This window comes from Vombatus ursinus, unplaced genomic scaffold (genome assembly GCF_900497805.2).
Source record: "Vombatus ursinus unplaced genomic scaffold, bare-nosed wombat genome assembly UNPS02015175.1, whole genome shotgun sequence".
Classification (NCBI taxonomy): Eukaryota; Metazoa; Chordata; class Mammalia; order Diprotodontia; family Vombatidae; genus Vombatus; species Vombatus ursinus.
This window is the reverse complement of record NW_020954953.1, coordinates 17411145-17433413: the sequence shown is the minus strand read 5'-3', so window position 1 is coordinate 17433413 and position 22269 is coordinate 17411145. Positions and strand designations below refer to the sequence as shown.

The window sequence follows — 22269 nt, the reverse complement described above, 5'->3', positions numbered from 1 at the left end:
GAGCCAAAATTATTTGTAATTAAACAATAAGAGTGTGACTAGACACTATTTTACACCAACCTTGCTGAGACAGACCTCTTTTCACTTAGTTGTACTGTTATAAATTATTGTGAGTATTCATTGATTGATTCTTGATCAATAATAAGTCAACTTCCAGTGATCTCATCCAGTCTTTGAAAACTCACCGAATTGACTGTTACATTGTGTTCATTGAACATACAAAGCAAACCTTTATGACATTTTCTTTGCAAAATCCCATGGTTTAAACCCAGCGTTCTTCAGGACACTGCTTGTAAAATACCACTCTAGATGACCTAGTACAGTAGTAGGCCCATGACAAGTGCTTTATATATATGTACATACATTGGTTAACTTGATGAATGTCATTAAATGAGCTGGCTTAACCTAAGATTTGAAGTTTGAAATGTGTGTTTTCTATGTAGTCCTGAACACTACTTCCTCTGAGCCTATTGCATCACAGGGCTGAGTGCTGAGAAAACCAGTCAATCAGCAAGTATTTATTAAGTACTCCCTACGTACAAGGCACTGTGCTAGGTATTAGAGATATTAATTCAAGCTCAAGATTAATATTTAGAATTTCTGCTTATGACTAACCTATGATAACTATGTGTGATCTAGCTATTTGTAACCAAAAGTGTTTGTGCTGACAAATTTGTCACACATTTGGGGTCAATGCATTATCACTTCTAATCAGCTTCTATAAATTGTGTAGACAATATTTAGGCCATATGTTTTATAGGGTTTTATCTACCTTATTTATACCACCCCTACCCCAGTCACGTATTGTTCCTTCAAGATCATCCAGCCCAACCTTAACTTGTGAGAAAACTGAGGTTAAGAGAAGTTGTGTCTTGTCCAAGGTCACAGCAATACTAAGTGGGGCGGCCCAAGATTAAAACTGAAGTCTCTTGCTTTCCTCATCGAGTATTCTTTCTGTGACACCATTTTCCACTAATCTTTTGAAGAATCCTGTAGTTTATGCCCTCTGAGGACCATGAAGGTTGCTCTCAGAAAAAAATGTTTGACCACGCATTCTGAATTGTTGAGCAGAGTCCAGCTAATTAACCAATATTAGTGCCTAAACTTTAAATTGATGTAATTGATTCTCTTCCTGGGATTTTAGAGTGCACTGATTCCCAGACTCCCAACCTTCTTCTCCATATTTAGATTTGTGGTATAGCCCTTAGTGTCAGTAGCTGCTTATAATAACTTTGTTTGCTAATTCAAAAGCTTAGGTATCCTTATCTGATAACCTTCACAAATGTTAAAATGCCATTTTGAAATAAGGTAATTATCAAATATTTGTCTAGAGAATTTCATTGTGGCATAGCTGCACTGGGCTCTCGTTTGTTTGAATCATCTCGAGTGCTAATGTAGCATTTTATGTCTAGAAGAGATTAAAATTTAACACCTGAATTTTTTGTGCTTTTGAGAAAATAAATACATTTTGAGAGGCACTTGGTACAATAGTGAGAAACTTCCTCAGGGTTATTGTTCTGTCTTCACCTAAGATTATTCAAAATCAATTCTTTTTTCTTTCAATTAAGGTAGATGTGGGAGTGGTTCATTTCACTCCTCTGGTGCAACCACTGATAAATCAGCCATTTAAGCTTGTGGAAAAAGTTGTTCAGAGTACTTTTCAGTTCAGAAGGAAATACTGCCATCATGGGATTGGGTAAGAAATTTCTTCTTTGTACTTTTACAGCTTAATAATAGCATAGGTAGTGGGCACAATAGAAACAAATTATAATTGGTTCCTAACAGCAAAATAACTAAAGTTTAAGCCAGTGACATATGTTCTACAGTTTTAGACAGTATACTTTCATAAGACATATGACCAGCTCTCCTGGCTCTTTATTCTAGCGCTCTCCGATGTTACACTGCCTTTTTTAGGCCAAAGCAAACATCTATGGCCTGGTTTCCATCAATCAGTCATTCAGTCAATAAGCATTTATTAAGCACCTACTATATGCTAAGGGGGCCATCTCCAGTCATCCTGATCTATATCTTGTCAGTGGACCTAGATGGTTCTGGAGGAGAGAGTGAAGCTGGTGACTTTGCACAGCCCTGTCTCACTTAAATCCATTTCACTTACAAATCATGGCATCACCTTCTTGATGTCATTGGTCTTCTTCCAGAAAGAAGGACAAACAACAACAACAACAAAGATTACTGTAGCAAAGTAGAAAAACTATATGTCAAAATTGGGAGAATTGAATTCCAAGCACCAATTTGAATTTTAACTACCATCTATAGGTCATTTCTATCACACTTATAACAGACGTGTCCAAAGTTCAAAACCACACAAAGATTTGATGACTACCTCAGTGCTGTTGAGAATTCATGATGTATCAATCTTGAAGAGCAGCTCATTTAAGGAACTGAATCTTACCATCATAAAACTTGAGAAAAAAATTTAAAAAAAAAACTTGAGAAAATTTACTTGAGCTAGCCAGAGCCAAATTTTTAAAATGCTGACACATTTCTTAGAATATTAACACTTCTGATCTCTGGAACATGTGCAAGAAGCTAAAAGTGAGGGGAAAAGGCCCCAGAATGAGGTCACCAAATGAACATGCCCAAACTTGTTCAGTTTCTTATTGAGAGCCCTTCAGACTCTCACTTATAGTCAGTTTACTTTTTTTACACACAAATCTAACAAGCTTGGTATTGTAGTTTCCCAGCCCACAATAAACTGTAGAAGCCCCCAATGTTAAGAGATAATCTGTTATAGCTAGACAAACTAATAGAAAGGAAGGAGACAGACCGAGTCAAAAAGGACCCCAGTAGTCCCTGAGGATGTTAAGAGCATGGAAACAGTATATAATCACTGATGTTTATAATAAGGATCCTCAGGCATCAGTAAAAGACTATTGTAATGAGCATATTCTGATTCACACTAGATAGTTGCACAAAGATTCCAAAACATTAAAAAAAAATTTTAAATGATACTTAATGGGGTAAACTTGTATATTGTGAAAATTCAGTTACTTGGAATGTTGGAATGATTTCTTCTCCAAATGTTTCATCTTCTAATGTTTAACGTATTTTTAATCTCCTTCATGCCTTATAGAAATACTACATCTAATACCTTCTAACTAATCCCTCTTAGGATTTAGGATAACTGGATCATAGACGAGGGCTGGAAGGGACCTCAGAGGCCATCTTGCCCATCCCCTTCATTTTACAGATGAGGAAACTGAGTCTCAGGGAGGTTTCACAAGTACCTGGCGTCAGAGTCAAGATGTGATCTCATGCCCTCTGACTCCACAGCCAGTACGCTTTCCATCGTCCCCTGCTACCTCTCTTGCTTTGAATATTTATGTGGGCCCTCATAACTAATAAGAATTTAAATTAAAAAATAATACAAGTTATAAATCACTAGTACAACATGTCATCAAGCTGACTAGTTATTAAGCTGCGACACGGCTATAAAGTTTGTAGACTCAGAGATTTAGAGCTAGAAGGCTCATAGATCATGAGATTCAGTATCTTCATTTTACAGATGAGGAAATTGAGGCTTGTGAAGTTTAGGTGATTTGTCCAAGGTTACACAGCTAATAACTGTCAAGGGCAGGATTTGAACCTAGTTCTTCCTGACTCCTAAGTTCAATACACTATTCACTATATAGTATACTTTGTTTTGTTTTAGGTAGCTACATATATTAGTGAGAATACTGGTCCTAAAGTCAGAAAGGCTCGCATTCAAATCCAGTGTCAGATACTCTCTAGCTATGTGACCCTGGGCAAGTCACTTAACTCTGTTTGCCTCAGTTCTTCATCTGTAAAATGAGCTGGAGAAGAAACTAGCAAACCACTCCAGTATGTTTGCTAAGAAAACCCCAAATGGGGTCATGAAGAGTCAGACACAACTGAAAACGACTCAACAACAATATTATCTCTCTCTTCCAGGATTGTTGTGAGGATGAAATCGCAAAGCAATATATAAATGCTCACTACTACCGCTACCACCACTCCTATTACTACTGCACTCCAGCTTCTCATTAGTAATTGAAGGGAAAGTTGAACAAATAAGCCCGAATCTCAAAATGTCCTCGTACTTTAAAAAATTACAGTGTTGTCCAAAGCCAGAGAGTTAGCCCTGGTTCTCAACAGTCTGTTGAGAAAGGATGTGAACTTTCAGAGCTGTTCTTCTGTGCCTCGTTATCACCAATAGATCAGTTTCAGGCATTAGAGGCAGGGAGGAGAAAAGCCCACTTGACAGAATGCAGCTCCCTGTTAAGACAGCCATCAGATTAAGTACAACTCAGTCTTTCTTCAAGAACTCTTTTCTTGGGGCAGCTAGGTGACACAGTGGATAGAGTACTAGCCCTGGAGTCAGGAGGACCTGAGTTCAAATCTGACCTCAGACACCTGACGCTTACTAGCTGTGTGACCCTGGGCGAGTCACTTAACCCCATTGCCCAGCCCCCCTCCCACCCCACCCCCAAAATCTTTTCTTTCAACCCTTTTTGGACAGGCTCCTTGGCATTTTGGGGCCAGAATTTCATTCAAGAGGAACATTTAAATTGACAGTATCTCTGTAATCTAAAGCAAAATAAAACACCAACTGATTAATGAAAAAGGCCTCAGCACATGTGGTTTAACGAAATGACTCATACACTTTTAAGTAACTTTGAAAGTATGCTTTTACAGTAATTTCAACACTATAGAAAAAGACTGATCTAAAGGTTTATGACCATTCCTCCATTAAGCCCCAGTGCTTTCTCATGAAATGGAGGCAGCCCTGAATTCTTGATAGTCTTGCTGCAGAGCATAAGTTCTGTCAGATTCTATTGACTATCCTACCAAGTCGGGAAGTCAGTGAGCATAGGCTTTTCGTCAGTAATTGAATTGCATTGTTGAAGCCTGGGCCTGTGTGATTGGAAAGCCCTCCTGCTGTAAATTTGTGGAAGCTCATCCCCAGAAGGTTAGCTACAGAAGTTGGTGGGGATTGTTTGCCAGTGTATGTGCAAGGGTTGTGATCTGCATCCAGAAAACTATCTACACTGATCAAGTAGAGGCTTTTGAATCACATGATTATTATAAAGGCTTTACTAAATAATCTGATTTGCCTGGTTTTCAAGATATTTTGAGGTATAAAAACATCCCATTGAGTGGAACAGACTATTTCTTTATTCAGACCATTTCAGAGTGCCATAAAGAGATAGGATCCATAGATCCAAGTGCCTGCTTAGATTATTTGGGCAATTAAAGGTGGTTCCTTATCAGCACAAACTCTGAAAGAATAATTCAGAGTTTCATTTCCACAATAGTAGAGCTAACATCACTGTCATTTTGTTTTGTAAAAATCACATGACTACCTTAACCACTTTACTTTGGCAAGTTAAAATCCTGCTACTCTTCTTTCCCCGCTAAACACCAGGTCTCACTTTGCTACGGTCACAGTGATGTTTACTGCTGTTACTTCTGTTCTTTAGACCTGGATTCCTTTTGGCCTCCGACGTAACCTGCTGTTAGGAGGAAAACAGGTCTTTTATTATCCTCTGAAAACAGCACACTTTTCCAGGCATTTTTAGAGGGCTTATTACTATTACAAATATGCAGGGTAGTTACAGTTGCACACCAAAGGGGAAAGATTCTTATTAATTAATCCTACTTATACAGGAAATGTGAAACTAAACCTGATTAGTTATCTTTCCCTTCCTAGGGTTACTCTCCTTCTTGATCTTTTCCGACATCATATGGTCCATTTTTGTCTGGGCTGAATATTAGCTGTTTGATTTGGTGAGAATGGGTGTTTCAACCCATCACAGAATCTATTTCCTCTAACCTATAGTTAGTATTGTGCCCCACAAGTAGACAAATTCTCCTCCTTCGTTTCTGACCTCCCTAACTCTCTGATCGTGGGCCTGGGAAAGTCTTGTCTTTGTCCTCTGAATGAGAAAAACACTTCCCCAGATTGAGTCAGGTAGATGTTTATAACTTCATCTAATTTTGAGTGCAGGCAAGATTGGACCAGCTAAGTAAATCAAGAAGGAGAATATGCCAGGAAAGGGAGAGGTTAACCCTGATGATAGACATTCTTCAGCCCTCTAAGATCACAACCTAGAGAAGGTGTTTGCGAAGTGCTGTGGCCAAAAACATCATCACAGAAGGCCAGCCTTCTAGTGATAGGTATTTTCAAACTTAACTAGTAGGTTAGTTATTGGATGACAAATACTCAGTGTTACCAGACCCATTCTCAGTCTCCTTCATGCCAAGATAAGTTAATCAGAGCAAGACTTAAGAGGAAGAACATATAGAATAAAGCAAATAATTCCTCTGCATCACAGTTGGGGTAATATTTTCTCCAGAAAGGCTACTACATGTAAACATATTGGTTAATAAGATTAGAAGTGTCTGTAGTTAACTAACAGTAAAAGATTTTTATAGTAACACTGCAGTCTGAGGGAAAAGAACTCTTTCAATACATACACCCAGGTTCCTATTTTCTTCATAGTTCAGTGAAGCAGGGAGGATATTGATTATTTAAGATCTCTAAATAAAACGTTTTTCCCCCTTTTCCTTCCTTCAGAATCCTATTCCCACAGGCTGACCGCTCAAAAAACACTGAAAAAATGTTAATGTTGGCTGATGTGGACCCTACTTTACGGCCAGCCCAGCTCTCCATCTTGCATTTCAAGAACCTCTGTGATGTCTACAGGAAAATGTGTGATGAAGACCCAAATCTTTTCACCTACAATTTCAGGGATGAACTCAGGCAAAACAAAAGCAAAAAACGTGTAAAGGATACAGATGGTGATAATGATTGATTTAGATTATATATAACTATTATTTGGACTATAAATAATGTGTATAATGTTTAAGTTCATAATGTCAAATTTCAGATGTGGATTTTTTTTTCCATTTACTCTGTTTGGGATAGAGATACTGCATTACACAGATTATCTGAAGACTTATTCAAAGTGATAATGTTTCAGGAAGAAGTGTTAATAAAAATACCAGTACCCAGATGTGACTTATTTTTCTTTTACTGTACAGGTTGATAGAGAAAATAAATACAATCAAATAAGATTAAAGTACAAGCGTTCTTTTAATAGATATACTGCATAGATATATTTATATATATATATGTTTATTATAAACAGCATCTCTTATAACCTTACAAAAATGAAATTCTTGCACATTGTGCCCCTAAACCACATTTAAAAATAACTTTGAAGTGTAATTAAGCAAAGATAAACAGCTGAAAGAAAATGCCCAGAAGATTAAAAAAGCTGATCTTTTAAAAAACAATTAATCACAAATTTCCCACCTTACTTTTTTCACATAACTTAAAATAATTAAAATGCAATTTTATTTTAAAGACACCAAATAATTTTGATACCTGCTCAAAAAAGGATATAAACTAAGTAATTTACATATTTTGACCAGCTTAATCTACTTTTCTGATATACAATAAATTAAAATAACTTAAACCTTTACAACTATTCTTTTGTGGGAAAACATATAGTGCACAAAACCAAAGTTAGTAGTTTTCCGGCAATTTCCATTTTACCACTAGTTGAAAAGCAAAATGAGCCATTTAAACCATATGTGGATTAAAATTTAAATTTCAGAGTCAGCGCTATGATTTTCCATGGCTCTCTGTCTCATAAAAGCACTCCTCATTAACGACAGATGTTAAACTCTGGACACTGAATTCTCTCTCTAGTATGGAATTTAAATCAATGTTAGCATTTTCAGATTTACTGTCAAGAGACTGATGGCGTGCTTGTAGCGTTAATAAAGTCCCTCTATCCCTTTTGGTACTGTTTGCTTTCCGTTTAATGGGACAGAAATGTCCACGCACCAGTTTAGGATGCTCAGCACTAGGATGACTGTTTCCAACTTCCGTTTGGGGCTGTTGATCAGTTGTGCTGCCACCATCAGGGTCCTCAGAGATCTTCAGCCTTTGGAACTGAATTTCAATGTCTTTTGTAGGGCTGCCCTTTTTCACAGTCTGATGAAAATCATCATCTTCATCACTCAGAATATCGGACTCTTTAATAAGACTGTCTGAAAAATCAGATGAACACGTCTGTGGGTACTTCTCAGGGGACGAATCCTTGGATTCCTGTCTACTCTCTGTAGTGTGACAACCACTGCTTTGCGTACTACTACTCAGGCTACATTCATCAGAATCCAGTAAATTTCCTTTTCCAGTATCACTGTTCCACTCGTTGCTGGAAGAATTCTTTAGTACCCTTAAGGACCTTGATGAAGCTGCAATTAAAAAATACATTTTGCCTTAAGATATAGGAACATGATTTAAAATATTGAAATAGCATAAGCAACTTAATACTTAATTCCATCTCAACTTGTCAGTTTTATGTGTTTTACCTTTCGATGACTTAGATGACTACATCATATTAATTAACTATAGGAGCTTATACAAAAGAGGTAAGCATAGCAGCAAAAGGGACAAGTTATTTGTTTCTATTGCCTGTTGAGATTGCAGGGAAAAAAATGATGTATTTTCACAATGACCAATTAACAAAGCTTAGACCTTTTTTTTTTTTTGAAGGAAAGAAATGTCAGAGGTACAAAAACTCCAAATTTGTCAACATGAAATCAAAATACCAATTGCTAATAAAATCTAGTCTTCCTTCCACTGCAAGTACTTACTGCCTAATGACAAGACTACTCTGATTCAAAGAATAAGACTCGGGAAAATCACAAAATTATGTCATTTTTATTTGAACAGCTTTCCAACCTCGGATATATCTCTAGTCAACTTGGTATAGGATATTTGTTTTTCGTTTTAGGATTTCTACACTTTGAGTAGATTAAGACTATTGCATTTACTCAATTGTGTTAATTTTTGTTATTTAAGGAGGAAACAATTAGACTTGTATCATAGTTTTTCCATAAAATAACACCATTTTGATGGTTTTCCTAACATAGTTTGCATTTCTGGCCATGGTACATTTGAAATGCTCTAGTTTGTGACTAAATTCTAAAAAAAAAACATGGTTTTGAGAGGTAGAGGGAGTGGGATCTTAGAGATTATCTAATCTGATCTCTTCATTTCACTAATGAGAAGTTTGAGACCAGAGAGGTCACAGAGATAGCATAACCAGAATCAGACCCCAAGGTCCCTAACTTCCAATCTCATAGGTTTGTCACTATACCATGTTCTCTTATAGTCTTACCAATACACAAAAATAATGTGTTATTCTTTTTCTTTTCTGTGAGAATTCAGTATCTCAATCCTTCAATATCAATGACTTTATCAGTAGGGATACACCCTCTGCTGATGCAGATCACAACGTTCTCCTCCATGTATTTTAAAACACAAAATAAAATGGAGCATTTTAAGAGTCAGTCTAGAGCAAAGTGGTGCCACAGGCCTATAAACCCAGCTACTGGGGCAGCTGAGGCTGATGGGTCGGCTGAGTGGGGAGTTCTGTGCTGCCGTGGGGCTACAGCCGATCAGGTAGACACCTGGTACCAATGTGGTGAGCCCCTAAGCTGCCTAAGTTTTAAAACAGTAGATCAGAACTGTTGAATTGACAAGTAGTGAGATTCAGAAAGAGAGGGACAGAAAGAGAATTGATTCCTGCAGCCAACCTGGTGATGAACCTCTCTGAAATTAGTTACGTTGCTCTTCAGACCATCACTAGCCCGTAATTGATTTTTTCAAAGGCAGTAGGACCTCCCAAAGATTATATTCCATTCAAATAGCCTTCAAAAATTCCATGTCCTGATAACATATTGTAATCTTTCTCTATTAAAATGGCTTTACACCAACAACTGCAATGCAGTTAAAATTAGAAGGAAAGGACATAGAGAGGCTGAAGGAAAAGAGATACACTAATGCACACTGTTGGTGGACCTGTGAAGTGGTCCAGTCATTCTGGAAAGTAATTTGGAACTTTGCTCAGAGTCACTAAACTGAGCATAGTTGATAAAGTGATAGCACTCTGAAGCCTGTACTCCAAAGGACCCATTCATACAAAACAGATGTAGCAGATATTTTTATAATCACAAAGAACTGAAAACAAAGAGGGTGCCCATCAACTGGGGAATGGCTAAACACACACATAAATGGAACAATATTATTGCATCATAAGAAGTTACAAATGTATGATATCACAGAAGGCTGGGAAAACTTAGATCAATTGATGCAGAATGATACCAAAAAGATTTGATAGAGTGACAACAACATTTTACAGAAAAATATGTTAGACTTAAGAACTCCGATGCAGTGATCAACAATGAGGATAGACGATCAATGATGATGCATGATAGCCACCTTCTAACAGGGAGGCAATGGACTTGAGATGCAGAACAAAACATACATTTTTCAGATGTGGCCAATGTGGGCATTTGTTTTGCCTGCCTATAGTGTGTAACTTATGTTACACGCTAAGTTTATTATGTTTAAAAGGAAAAGCAAGAATGTATATAAGGAATTAGTGGTTTCGTGTATAAATCTTTTTCTGTTCTACTTTCTGTATACAAATGCTATTATGTTTGTTAAATTTAGAATTTTTTTTAAAGTTATGATCTTATTTGTCTCTGATATTTCTGGGTCCAGCTTAGGGGCTAAGCAGCCACAATTGTAGCTATATTACCTTTAAAGTCTCCTTTGCTAGATTATCATCCATATCATGCTCCCAACTAAACCTATTCCAAAGCTGTGTCCAAGGTTCTCTTCTCTCCTTTGTCTACACACTCAGTGACATCACTTCTGCTCATGGGGGGTTAATTAGCGTCTTTATACAGATGATTTCCAGGACTATACATCCACGGACTACACATCCACCCCAAGTATCCCTCCTGATAGAGAGCACCAACTGCCTTTTGGGCATTTTGAATTAAACATCCCAAATATCTCAAACTCAACATGCCAAAACAGAATTGGTTGTATTTACTCCAAAACTTACTCCTTTTTCAAACTTTGCTTTTTGAGGGTACCACCATCCTTCTGGTCACCCACGTCTACAACCTCAAAGTCATTTATCCTTATTTCCTGATTTTTCCTCCTTCAACATCAATCAGTCATAATTCTGCCTCCCCAATAGCTCATATGTGTCCCATACTTCCCACTGATAAGGCTACCACTTAGTTTCTGTCTTTATCACCTCTGGCCCACTGAATCGCCTTAGACTACTAATTGGGCTCCTTACCTCAAGTCTCTTCCCCCGGCAGTCCATCCACCACACAGCTGCCAAGTGATATTACGAAAGCATAGAACTGACCGTGTCTCTCCTACTCAATAAACTCTGCTAGTTCTCTATTACTTTTAGAATTAAATACATACTCTTGTATTTGGCATTTAAAGCACTTCATAATTTGTAATCAACCTATCTTTCTAGCTTTATTATAAGTTACTTCCTTTCGCTCACTACCCTCTGGTCCAGTCAAAGCGACCTTGCTAAGTCTTCCCACACAGTATTCCATCTCCTATGACCTTTGGCGCAAGCTATTCCCCTGTCTAAAGTACATATCTCTCCTCACTTTCTCCTCTTAGAATCTTTCATTTCCTTCATTGCTCAGCTCAAACTCCATCATCTTTTTTGATCATGGCAGCAGCAACAGGGAATGGAATGTGCACTGGCTCCAGAGTCAGAGAGCCTGAGGTCCAGTCTCAACTCTGGCATTTGCCATCTGTGAGATAAGTCTTTTAACCTCCAGAGGCCAGAGGTTCTTTGTAAAATGATGGGGTTTGACTACATGGCCTCTAAGCTCCTTTCTAGCTGTAAAGTTATAATCCTATGATTTCCCCTGCCTGCCTGAAGTTGCCTTAAAATTGCCATACACACACACACACACACACACACACACACACACAGGCACACATGCACACACACACACGCACACATGCACACACACGTTTTCCCCTATTGAATGTAAACTCCTTAAAGGCAGAGATGGTTCATTTCATTTGTCTTTTTTGTATTTCTGGTGCCTATCACAGTACCTGGCACATAGTAGGTGATTAATAAGTGCTTGCTGATTGGTCACTGTAAGTAATTATCACTGCCCTTTGAAACTGTAATTAGAGAATTTCAAGGGTTAAAAAACTACAATTTGCTGAGGATAAAATGAGGCTCACTATTTATAGGAGCAATAAATATTGAAGACTTTCCCTTCCTCAATTTGTTTTAGAAATATAGTAAAGGGATCTATGATAAGTAAATATGATAAAGATTAAATGAGCAAAGATTAAATTGATCTTAAAAGAAATAAGACATTGACAGGTATGTATTGAAGTTAAGAAAAGTATAGTAAAATGAAAGCTAAGATTTTGGCAGATGGTATTGACAGTTTAAGAATTTCTGCTGAAGAATGTGCTGAAACAGTGAGTCTAAAGTATAATAATCTGCTTCTTTCAATGTTGTGTTCTTAGAACGCTGATCTGCTGCTCTGGTAACTTAAGGAGGGCTCGGTGGTACAGTACTTCCTTCTTGGATTTTCTCTCTCACAGATTATGCTCTCTTTTCCAGAAACAAATTAGATCACAAAGGTAGTTAATTTACCTTTTAAAAACAGCAATAAAGAGCATGGCACCCTGTTCCTCTTAAAAGAAAGGGCACAGGTTATGTCAGTTTGCCTCACCCAGGCTTCTTCCATTACCCCAAAGGATGTTTCTGTCTGGCTCTGAATGCACAATTCTCTGTCAATTTTCAAAGCTGTTAGGTAGCCTGAGCACAACAGATGACATTCTTCTGAGAATCAAAAACCTGGGTTTAATTCCAGATGCATACATCTAGCACAATTCTTCCTTACCTAATTTGGCTGAAACAGGAACACGATTTTTGAGTGGTATCAGGCGATCTTTACATGTCTTCTCCAGTGGCAATTCACTCTTTATGTGACGCCTGAAATTCTCCCTCAGGATGGAACGGATCACCTTCACAATGTTGGTTTTACTTTCACAGTCACTGCAATGGGAGGAAACACCAAGAATATTCAGGATGTTAATGGCATTTTACCTCTTTCCATCCAACCTCTTCCTTGTCTGTAATATCTGAACATGAACTTCACTAAGACTAAATTTTCTGCCCTTTCAATTTGGAGTTAAATTTAATGGAGTTAAATTTCTCCTTTAATTAGGCTATCTACACACACACACACACACACACACACACACACACACACACACGTTGTTGTTCTCGGGAGCTACTGAAGGAGTGTTCTTTGTAAGTTAATTTTCATCTAAACCACAACTGTGGCAGTGGAAAATAAAAATCATTTTTCAAAACAAAATTGTCCCATCTTATTTCCATTACTTTTAAGTTTATGACCAGTAAAATGACCCCAATAGTACCTGCAACAAAGCTGAAAGATAGTTTCTGGTCGCCCTTCTATCTCTGACTTAGTGTGGATCAGCTCCCATATGGAATTGTTTTCTGTTCCTATAAAAAAAAAAGAAATAGGCAAAACGAAATTAAAACACATTGAATCCACATAATCTCCAAGATTCCTAATAGAAAGACTTGTGAGGAATATTAAGAGATGAGGTAATTTTAACCAAAATTTCTTGCCTTTGAGTCCCATTATCTCCTCCTGAATTTCATTTAAACTGTACTTGTAGCTGTAACAAGGACACCTTCAAAAATATCTTTAAGAAGCTTTAAGTATATTATATAGACATACTGATTATCTCCTAATTCTTTGACCATTTTTCTTGCCTTTGCCTCTTTTTCACCACTTAACTCTAACTAGATCTTTCAGTTCCCCACTCACTTTTCACTTTCTGGCCCATGTTTCTTCTCTTCTGCTAACCTGGGTTCCTAGGCCAATTTGGCATTAGAAAGCGAAAACACTTCACAATAACCAAGATTCCAGACAAAGCATGAGCTCTGCTCTGCAAACAGATAAAGTAGGTGTGAGTATGTGATGTTGGGGAAGAGGGGGTTAAGACTGACAAATCAAGGCCCAATCTTAATCATTTCCCAACAGTCTTCTCTACCCCACCCCCAGGCCAGCACACTAAGATATGTCCAGGGTCTCGAAAGGAAAGAGACTAAAAAAAAGCCAACCACACTATGGGACCCAAAGTCTTGTGGTAAATCTTAGCTCACTTCTGTTCCCCACCATCAGATCAGCCCCACTCCCCTCCTATCTCTTCAACTATTAGCCTATACCTCTCCTTTTCAGTCACAATAAAGAAGAAAGCTTTCTACAATCCTTGCCTCTACCCCTCTCACTTCTCAACCCTTCATAATCTGGTTTCCAATATCATCACTTAACTGAAATTGCCCTTTTCAAATTTACCAAGGATCTCTTGACTTTTTTCAGCCATCCTCCTTCTTAACCTCTATAGCATCTAACACTATTGACCATTCTTTCCTCCTCAATGTTCTCTCCTTAAGAACATGCAAAAAAGGCCTCATTTCTCAAACATAGAGAACTGAGTCAAATTTATAAAAACAAGAGCCATTCCTCAATTGATGAATGATCAAAGACATAATCAGATTTCAGATGAAGTAATCAAAGCTATCTATAGCCATATTAAAAAATATTCTAACTCACTATTGATTGGAGAAAAGCAAATTAAAAGAATTCTGAGGTACCACCTCATACCTATTAGATTATTTAATAGGACCGAAAAGGTAAATGACAAATGTTGGAGGTTATGTGGGAAAAAAAGAGACATTAATGCACTGTTGGGGGAGTTGTGAACTGATTCAACCATTCTGTAGAGCAATTTGGAACTATGCCCAAAGGGCTATAAAACCATGCATACCCTCTGACCTAGCAATACTACTGCTAGGTCTGTATCCCAAAAAGAGATTAAAAAAAACAAAAAGGAAAAGGACCTATATGTACAAAAATATTTATAGCAGCTCTTTTCTGGGGGTAAAGAATTAGAAATTGAGGGGATGCCCATCAATTGGGGAATGGCTGAACAAGTTGTGGTATGTGATTATGATGGAACACTATTATACTACAAGAAATGATCAGGATGTTCTCAGAAAAACCTGCAAAGACTTGCATGGGCTAATGCAAAGTGAAATGTACTGTGTACAAAGTAACAGCAACACTGTAAGATGATCAGCTATGAATGACTTAGCTATTCTCAGTAATACAGTGATCCAAGACAACTCTGAAGGACTTACGATGAAAAATGCTATCTGTCCCCAGAAAAAGAACTGATGGTATCTGATATACAGACTAAAGCATACTTTTTTTAACTTTATTTTTCTTGAGTTCTTTTTTTTGTCTATGTTTTCTTTCACAACATGACTATTATGGATAAAAATAAAAACATGCAAAGAATGAGGTTTTGATGTACATGACAGTGTGATGGGACCACGTAAGAAAAAATCTCATTGAAACAGATCAGGTAACCCAGGTGGCAGTGCAAGAGGACCTCTTCTACCCATCCCCCTGTCTAAGAAAGTGTCAGCCACACACACACAATACATAATGACTATGCCATAATGCTAAATTTATTTTTAGAATTATTCAAAATTCACAAAACTATACAAATATAAAAGAAACTTACATACTTAAACTTTTAAATGGTGGTTTTTGAAAATAAGTTTGCAGCATTTATACTTCTGAAGTGACTAAAAGCTTACAACTGTCCCAAGACTTTAGGGACCTTGTACAGATCCTGACTTTTAAAGCTCTTCACAGCTTGGCTCCAACTTTTCCGTCCAGCCTCACTTTACAACACTCCCCTTGACACACTCTCTCGTCCTACAAAACTGGCCTTCTTCCTCTTCCTCACATACAGTAGTACAATCCTCAGGTCTAGAATGCATTTCCTCCATCTCACAGCATACCTCATTTTCTTCAAAATGCAGTTCCTCACCACCTCCTTCGTTAACCCTTTCCTGATGCTCCAGCTACTAGTGGTTTCTCCCCACCAAAGTCACTTTATATCCATTTTGAGTGTATGAACACACACATACATGCACATGTTATGTGACTTGAGGAAATGTAAGTTTCTTGAAGGCAGAGATCGCTTGTTTCATTGTCCTTGAATCCCCATATGCCTAACCCAGTGCCTGGAACATGGTGGGTGCACAAAAAATGCTTGTTGACTGAGAATAATAACAGTTCTATGTAAGTATTATTACCCCATTTTACAGATGAGGAAATATATTTCAGAGAGGTCTAAGTAACTCGCCTGCAGTAATACAGGAAGTATTAGATCTGAGACTTAAATTGAGATCTTCTGGCACCAAACCCAGCACACTTTTTACAAGGCTACAATCCATCACTGGGACATCAAGCCCTTTAGAAAGGGATTGTAAACACTTTCCAGGCCAGGAGTTATTGAGGTTTTGGAGAAGTGTTGAGGGAATTGGGGAGAGAAAAATCTATCTAGCAAAACTATTCTGACTTAAAGATTTTCTCATTTTTAAAAATTAAGTTTAAAAATAGCTCAAATAAAAATAAATTTCTATACTGCATTTCAAGTCATGCAGCAGAAGAAAAAAAAGATTACCATAAAAAATAATTAGCTCTAATAGCAAAAATGAGGAAAGTGAAAGATGCTTACAAAGTAGAACCAGCCTTTGGCATCTGATTTTGCCAATAGTTTAAAAAAAAAAACAAAACATCAAATTTATAACTGACTTGATAGTGGACGTTTTCCTGGCCTGGGAGTCAGAAGGCCTCATCTCAGCTCTACCATTAGCTAGCTGACTTTTCCTTTAGCCCCTCAGGCCACCGCTTTCTCTTCTATGGAAAGATGGTTTAATATAGTTGGAGTCTAAGGTCTTTTTAGCTCAAAAATTATTTTATTCAGATAAGCAGATATGCTTTCTTTTCTTTTTCTTTTTGCTGCTACTGTATTATGTGGGGATTTTTAAAATTTATTTATTTTTTTTACCTGCTGCGTTTCCCAGTCTGACTTGAAGAGCAGATAAGGGAATTAGCCACCGGAATTTGAATGGGTCCAAGTCACCATGAACATGTGAAGGCCGGGAACTGGAGGGCTACAATCAGAAAAACCATGCAGAGGAAATGAACATTCTTTTCCAGGAAGAGTTGCCTACGTTTCCTATCTGTAGTAAACTTTACCTTGCTTCTGTTTCATCACTCAATCAGTGGGGATACAGAGGACTAGAAGGGAATAAGCACATATACAGTGCCTACTATGTGTGCTAAGCGCTTTACAAATATCTCATTTGATCCTCACAGCAACTCTGGCAGGCAGGTACTGTTATTATTCCCATTTTGCTTTGAGGAAACACGCAAACAGAGATAAGTGACTTGCTCAGGGTCACAAAGTTAGCAAATGTCTGAGGCTAGATTTGAACTCAGGTGTTCCTGACTCCAGACCCAGGGCTCTACCCACTGCACCACCTACCTGCCTATATCTACTATGCTCAGGATGGCAAGGAATTAAAAGATGAATAGGACATGGTCCCTACCCTAAAGGAACTTCTAGCCTATGTGAATAGGAAAGACACACACACACACACACACACACACACACACACATCTGGATTGGACATGAGTTCATGCAGGGAAGTAGCAAGAGATAAACCTAGAAAAGCAGATTGCAGCTAACTTGTGGAAACCCTGAACGCTGAATTAAAGAGCTTGGACTTTACCCTACAAACCCTCCAGAATCATTTTAAAGTTTCTGAAAAAGGAAGAGAAGACAAATCGCCAAAACTAATGCTTCCCTCAGTGTTCAGTTTTCCACGAGTAAATACTTTATCCTCCATTTTCCTTTTAAAAGAAAAAAATTAAACAGTTCTTCAACATGGAAACATTTAAACCTTCAGTAAAAGTAAAAGTTGGAAGGGCATTTTCTTTTTTTTCCTCATTGTTTCCATTAAGATTCTAGGTCTTTAATTTCTCTCAAATGAATTTTTTTTGTATTTTGATTGCTATAGCATCAAATCTGTATCATTATTTTTATTATATTGGTGTGGCTCAGTCATGAGCTTTAAATATCTCTCCTTTTATTTAAGTTCTTGATTTTTTTAAAGAATGTTTTGAAATCGTGTGTATGTTTGCATGTGTGTGTGTATGTATATATATGGATATAGATATAGATATACATTCAATTGAATATATTTTGTTATATTAATATAATCAAATCAATATATGCTATATATATTATGAATATATTATATGTTAATATATAATATCATATATGGCTACATATTATATATGTATGTGTTTTCAGTGTGCTTTGGTAAGTTGATTTCTTGATTTTTAAGTGCATTCTAAAGTTATTTTGACTGGGATTTCCCTTTCTATTATCTCCTGCTAGAATCTGTTAATTGCTATATAGAAATATTATTTTTTGTGCTAGGTAAAGAGGTAAAGCAAAAAGCTATGTTTATTTTTTTTGAGGAAAACCCTCTAGTATCCTACATTTAAATAAGATGGGAACAAGAATTATGTGTATCTCTACATTTGTAACTAATTTGTCTGAAATACCTACTGCCTTTGCCAATAAACATCATTCATTGTCTACCTTCATTCCTCCACTCCTCACCTCTCACTTAGTCTTCAGCCCTTTGCAATCTGGCTCCATCTTCAAGACTCAACTGAAATTTCTCTCTCCAAAGTTACCAACCATCTCTTAACAGCCAAATGTGATGGTCTTTTCTCAGTCCTCATCCTTCCCGACTTCTCTGCAATACTATTGTTCCTCTCTCTGCTCTTCCCTCTCCTCTTCAGTATTTTCATTACACTGCTTTCTCCTTGTTTTTCTGCCTGGTGACTCCTCAGCCTCTTTTGCTGGTTCTTTGCAAACTCATCATCTGTATCCTTCTTTATAACTAGGAGTATTTTCCAAAGCTCCGTCTTCAGTCTTCTCTAATTTCTGCACACTTTCTCTCAGTGACCTAATCAACTCCCCCCTTTTAAAAGAGTTTAATTATTATCTCTATGACAATGATTCCAAGATCAATATATCCAACTCCAATCTCTCTCCTGAATTTTACTTCCACATCACCAACTGCTTGTTGGGCACTTCAAACTGGATGTCCTGGCTATATCACAAACTTAACATGACCAAAACTGATCTCATTATGTTCCCTGCTCCCCACCCCCCAGCTCCTCCCTCTTCCAAACTTCCCAGTTTTGTCAAAGGCACCATCATTTTTCTACTCTCATGGGTTCATAACTTCAGCATTACCCTCAATTCTTCTTCACCCCATACATCTAATCATTTGCGAAATCTTGTTTCTACATCCACAGTACCTCTCACATCTCATTCTCTATCCAAACAGAGACCACTTTAGTTCAGGCTTTATCATCTCTAATGCAATGGCCTCCTAATTGGTCCCCTTACATCAAATCTCTCCCTACTCTAATCCATTTCCCACACAGCTACCAAAATTATTTTCTTTACTCACAGATCTGACCAGGTCATTTTCCTAGTCAAGATACTCCAGGAGCTTCTTGGATAAAATGCAAACTTTTAAAGTCCTTTACAACCTGGATCCAACAGATCTTTTCAGCCTCATGCATTACTCTTTCCCATACTCTGTGATCCACCCAAGCTGGCGTTTTCTGTCTTCTTCACATATAGCACTCCGTCTCCAATCTCCACGGTTTTATACTGGCCATCCGCCACGTCTAAATGAACTCCCTCTTCACCTCCACCTCACAGAATCCCTCAAGCCCTCGCCCCACCTTCTACAGGAAACCTTTCCTCATCTCTATAACTGCTAGTACACTTCAAAACTACTTTGTATTTATTTTTATTTATTCTGAATTTATTTATTATTTGGTGTATTATTATATATGAACATGTTGTCCCTTCCAGGAGAATAGAAGTTATTTAAGAGTAAGGGCTATTTAATTCTGTGTTTATATTGCAAGCTCCCAAGTACATTCAGCAAATCAAAGACACTAATGCTTGTTAACTGTCTCAAATGTCAAAACGGGCAAAGTAGCTACCATTTCAAATGAGGATAGTATTATTTTGCCCGCTACTATCTAACCATTATTAATATAAGAAGTAAACTTAGAAGAGTTTACCATTAGAAGACAAGCCATTTTTAGTTTTAAGTAGTCTACAATAACAATATTTGTGTCTGCTTTTGCTACACGTTATCTCACTACCCAGAATGAAAAATGTCATCATACTTTTTGTCAATGATGCTATTACTTAGCAGCAGAGATCTAGGCCCTTCCTTGGCACTGTAGCAGACACTTAAAGCATCAGAGGGGTACACAGGAAGAGGAAGAAGCTTATTTATCCTCCTTTTACCCTACTATAGTCTGGCGTAAATAGCTACCACTCTTCCCTTCTGTGACCCTGTCAGAATTCAAGTAAACCCCAGTCTGAAAAAGTGAAAATACAGTTTCCAAAGCCAAAAGGTAATGTCAATGGGAAAAAAGGCCTGCAAAATGTATGAATTATCTCAGCTGATACTTCACATCTAAAAGCTAATTGGATGTTAGTTCGATTCAGGAGACCAGCCTGAAATGAACCATTAATAAGGAAAACATAGATTTCACAAATATGATTAAAATTAATAAGCATTATATTGTATGTGACTAAGTCCTGGTTGGCCAATATTTTGTTGTGATGGAGGCATATTCCACCTTGGTGGATACAGGAATGTGCTTGTGTGTGCGTGTGTGCGTGCATGTGTGTGCGTGTGCATGGGCGCATGCACGCATGCGTGCACATACATATACACACCCAACTGAAGCACTGTTTCAAATTAAGTCCTTGGTATTTCTAATTTTTTCCTATATATTTCCCATATATATGCTATAGAATATGGAAGGAGTCCATAAAACTAATGAAGTCATAGCCTGAAACTCCCAACAACCTTATGAGCAGGTAATGTGGTTGCTATTATGCTTAGTTAGTGTATAAGAGAGTCAGAACTTAAACCTGGGTTTTCTGACTCCCAGTCCAATGTTCTTGAACTACGTACTTGCTCTCCTCTTGTTTAGTTATAGTATCTCTGGATAACTTTTGTGCTTAGCTAAGAACTGTAAGAGCTGCTACTATATGTTAACAGATGTCCTGCGTTCTATTAAAGACACAGTGCCTGGCACATAAATACTTAATAAATGCTGGTCGACTGACTGTTTCATTACATGTCTTATATGCTCATATTTTCTAAAGCCCTGAAACACCTAGTGGCCAGCTGAGTAGAGGCAATAGGAATTTCCTGATGGAAAAAAAAATCCTATTCTCAGTAACTTTGTGGTTATAATCAGACAACATATTGAAGCAAAAAAGAGCTGCCCACATTTCATTTTTTATTTAGTTTATCTCCATTCTACTTCCTGCTGGGCTTTGGTTGTCAGTTACACACATAATTTCATGATTTGGAAGGGCCCCTGCTTAGCATTTGTAGTTGTTCTCTCTCTCTGCCCTTCCCCCCATTACAGTGAATTTATTCTCCTCACTGTTCTTTCTGATGCTAGAAATGACCTAAGGTACAAAGTCCCTGCCAGTGAGATAATGATTACCCCATAGGTCCTTCTCCACCACTGCTAAAATGTTCATGTTTTACCTGTGGGATAGGCAGCAAGGCTTCTATAGCAACATGCATGCAATTTGCTTAGCTATGTCAGGAGCAAGTAAAACCAGCTAATGCATGTTTTTAACTTTAATACAAGAATGAAAGGTCAGGTACATAGAAAAGGGTAATTTTAATGATTATTCTTTCCAGTCTCACCAATTTCTTCTTCAGTTTGCAATTTTCTTTATAAACCAGTATGACAGCTCTCTTAAAAACTAAAAAAAAAAATAAAAAAAAAAAAGGAAAAGGAAAAGAAAAGGAATTAACCAAAGTGGAACAAAGCCCTTCAAAATAAATGTTATTTTATAAGATATCAAACTATGCCAGGATGTGAAGCAAAAGATAGCATTTCCTTCTGTTCCTATTTGAATTATGCAGAAGAACCTGCTTATTTAAAAGCTATTCTCTCAAATGGAACATGGCATTTATTTGGTGGGGGGAGATGAGCACTCAGTGTTCATTGCAGTAACCACACACTGTCTACACTTGCTCTCTTGTCCTTGGGAGAACTTTACAAAGATTGAAATGGCAGGCTAATAAGAGAGCAGGTTTCTAAACAGCTTCAGGAGATCTGTTCTTATCACTTTTAGTGAGAACTACCAAGCTGAACAGCTTGGGGTGAAAGTGGGGTAGGGAGGGAAAGATGAGGACAAGATAATAAGTATGTAGATAAGACTCTGACACATCCTTTAAAATAGCAGGGACCAGCATTACCTCACTTACTAACTCAAACCATGACAAGGAGCTCTAGTCTAACTCCTGCATCAAAATCGGGCGCTTGGCTAATGTAGTGGTTTGCTGGAGATGGGCTCTCCCT

General features: G+C 37.6%; 2 protein-coding genes across 8 annotated transcripts in view; one reads left to right on the top strand and one right to left on the bottom strand.

The window, feature by feature from the left end:
- The window catches only part of LOC114031471 (dimethyladenosine transferase 1, mitochondrial-like), a 61009-nt gene extending 53956 nt beyond the window's left edge, over positions 1-7053 (top strand). Inside the window, exons 6-7 of one of the 2 annotated variants that reach the window (XM_027846552.1) lie at positions 1569-1696; positions 6560-7053. In XM_027846552.1, the coding sequence (XP_027702353.1) occupies positions 1569-1696; positions 6560-6797 (366 nt within the window). In that variant the 3' untranslated portion in view covers positions 6798-7053. The remainder of the gene's footprint in view (positions 1-1568; positions 1697-6559) is intronic. The other variant, XM_027846553.1, reaches the window with a different exon arrangement.
- A 118-nt stretch (positions 7054-7171) lies between these two features.
- Positions 7172-22269, bottom strand: part of LOC114031505 (T-lymphoma invasion and metastasis-inducing protein 2-like) — a 288383-nt gene continuing 273285 nt past the window's right edge. For 3 of the 6 annotated variants that reach the window (XM_027846614.1, XM_027846615.1, XM_027846613.1), the window contains 5 exons: positions 21609-21667; positions 16826-16931; positions 13304-13391; positions 12763-12917; positions 7176-8250 (listed from right to left, as the gene is read on the bottom strand). In XM_027846614.1, the coding sequence (XP_027702415.1) occupies positions 7613-8250; positions 12763-12917; positions 13304-13391; positions 16826-16931; positions 21609-21667 (1046 nt within the window). In that variant the 3' untranslated portion in view covers positions 7176-7612. Of the gene's footprint in view, positions 8251-12762; positions 12918-13303; positions 13392-16825; positions 16932-21608; positions 21668-22269 lie in introns of all 6 variants that reach the window. The other 3 variants (XM_027846610.1, XM_027846611.1, XM_027846612.1) reach the window with 2 other exon arrangements.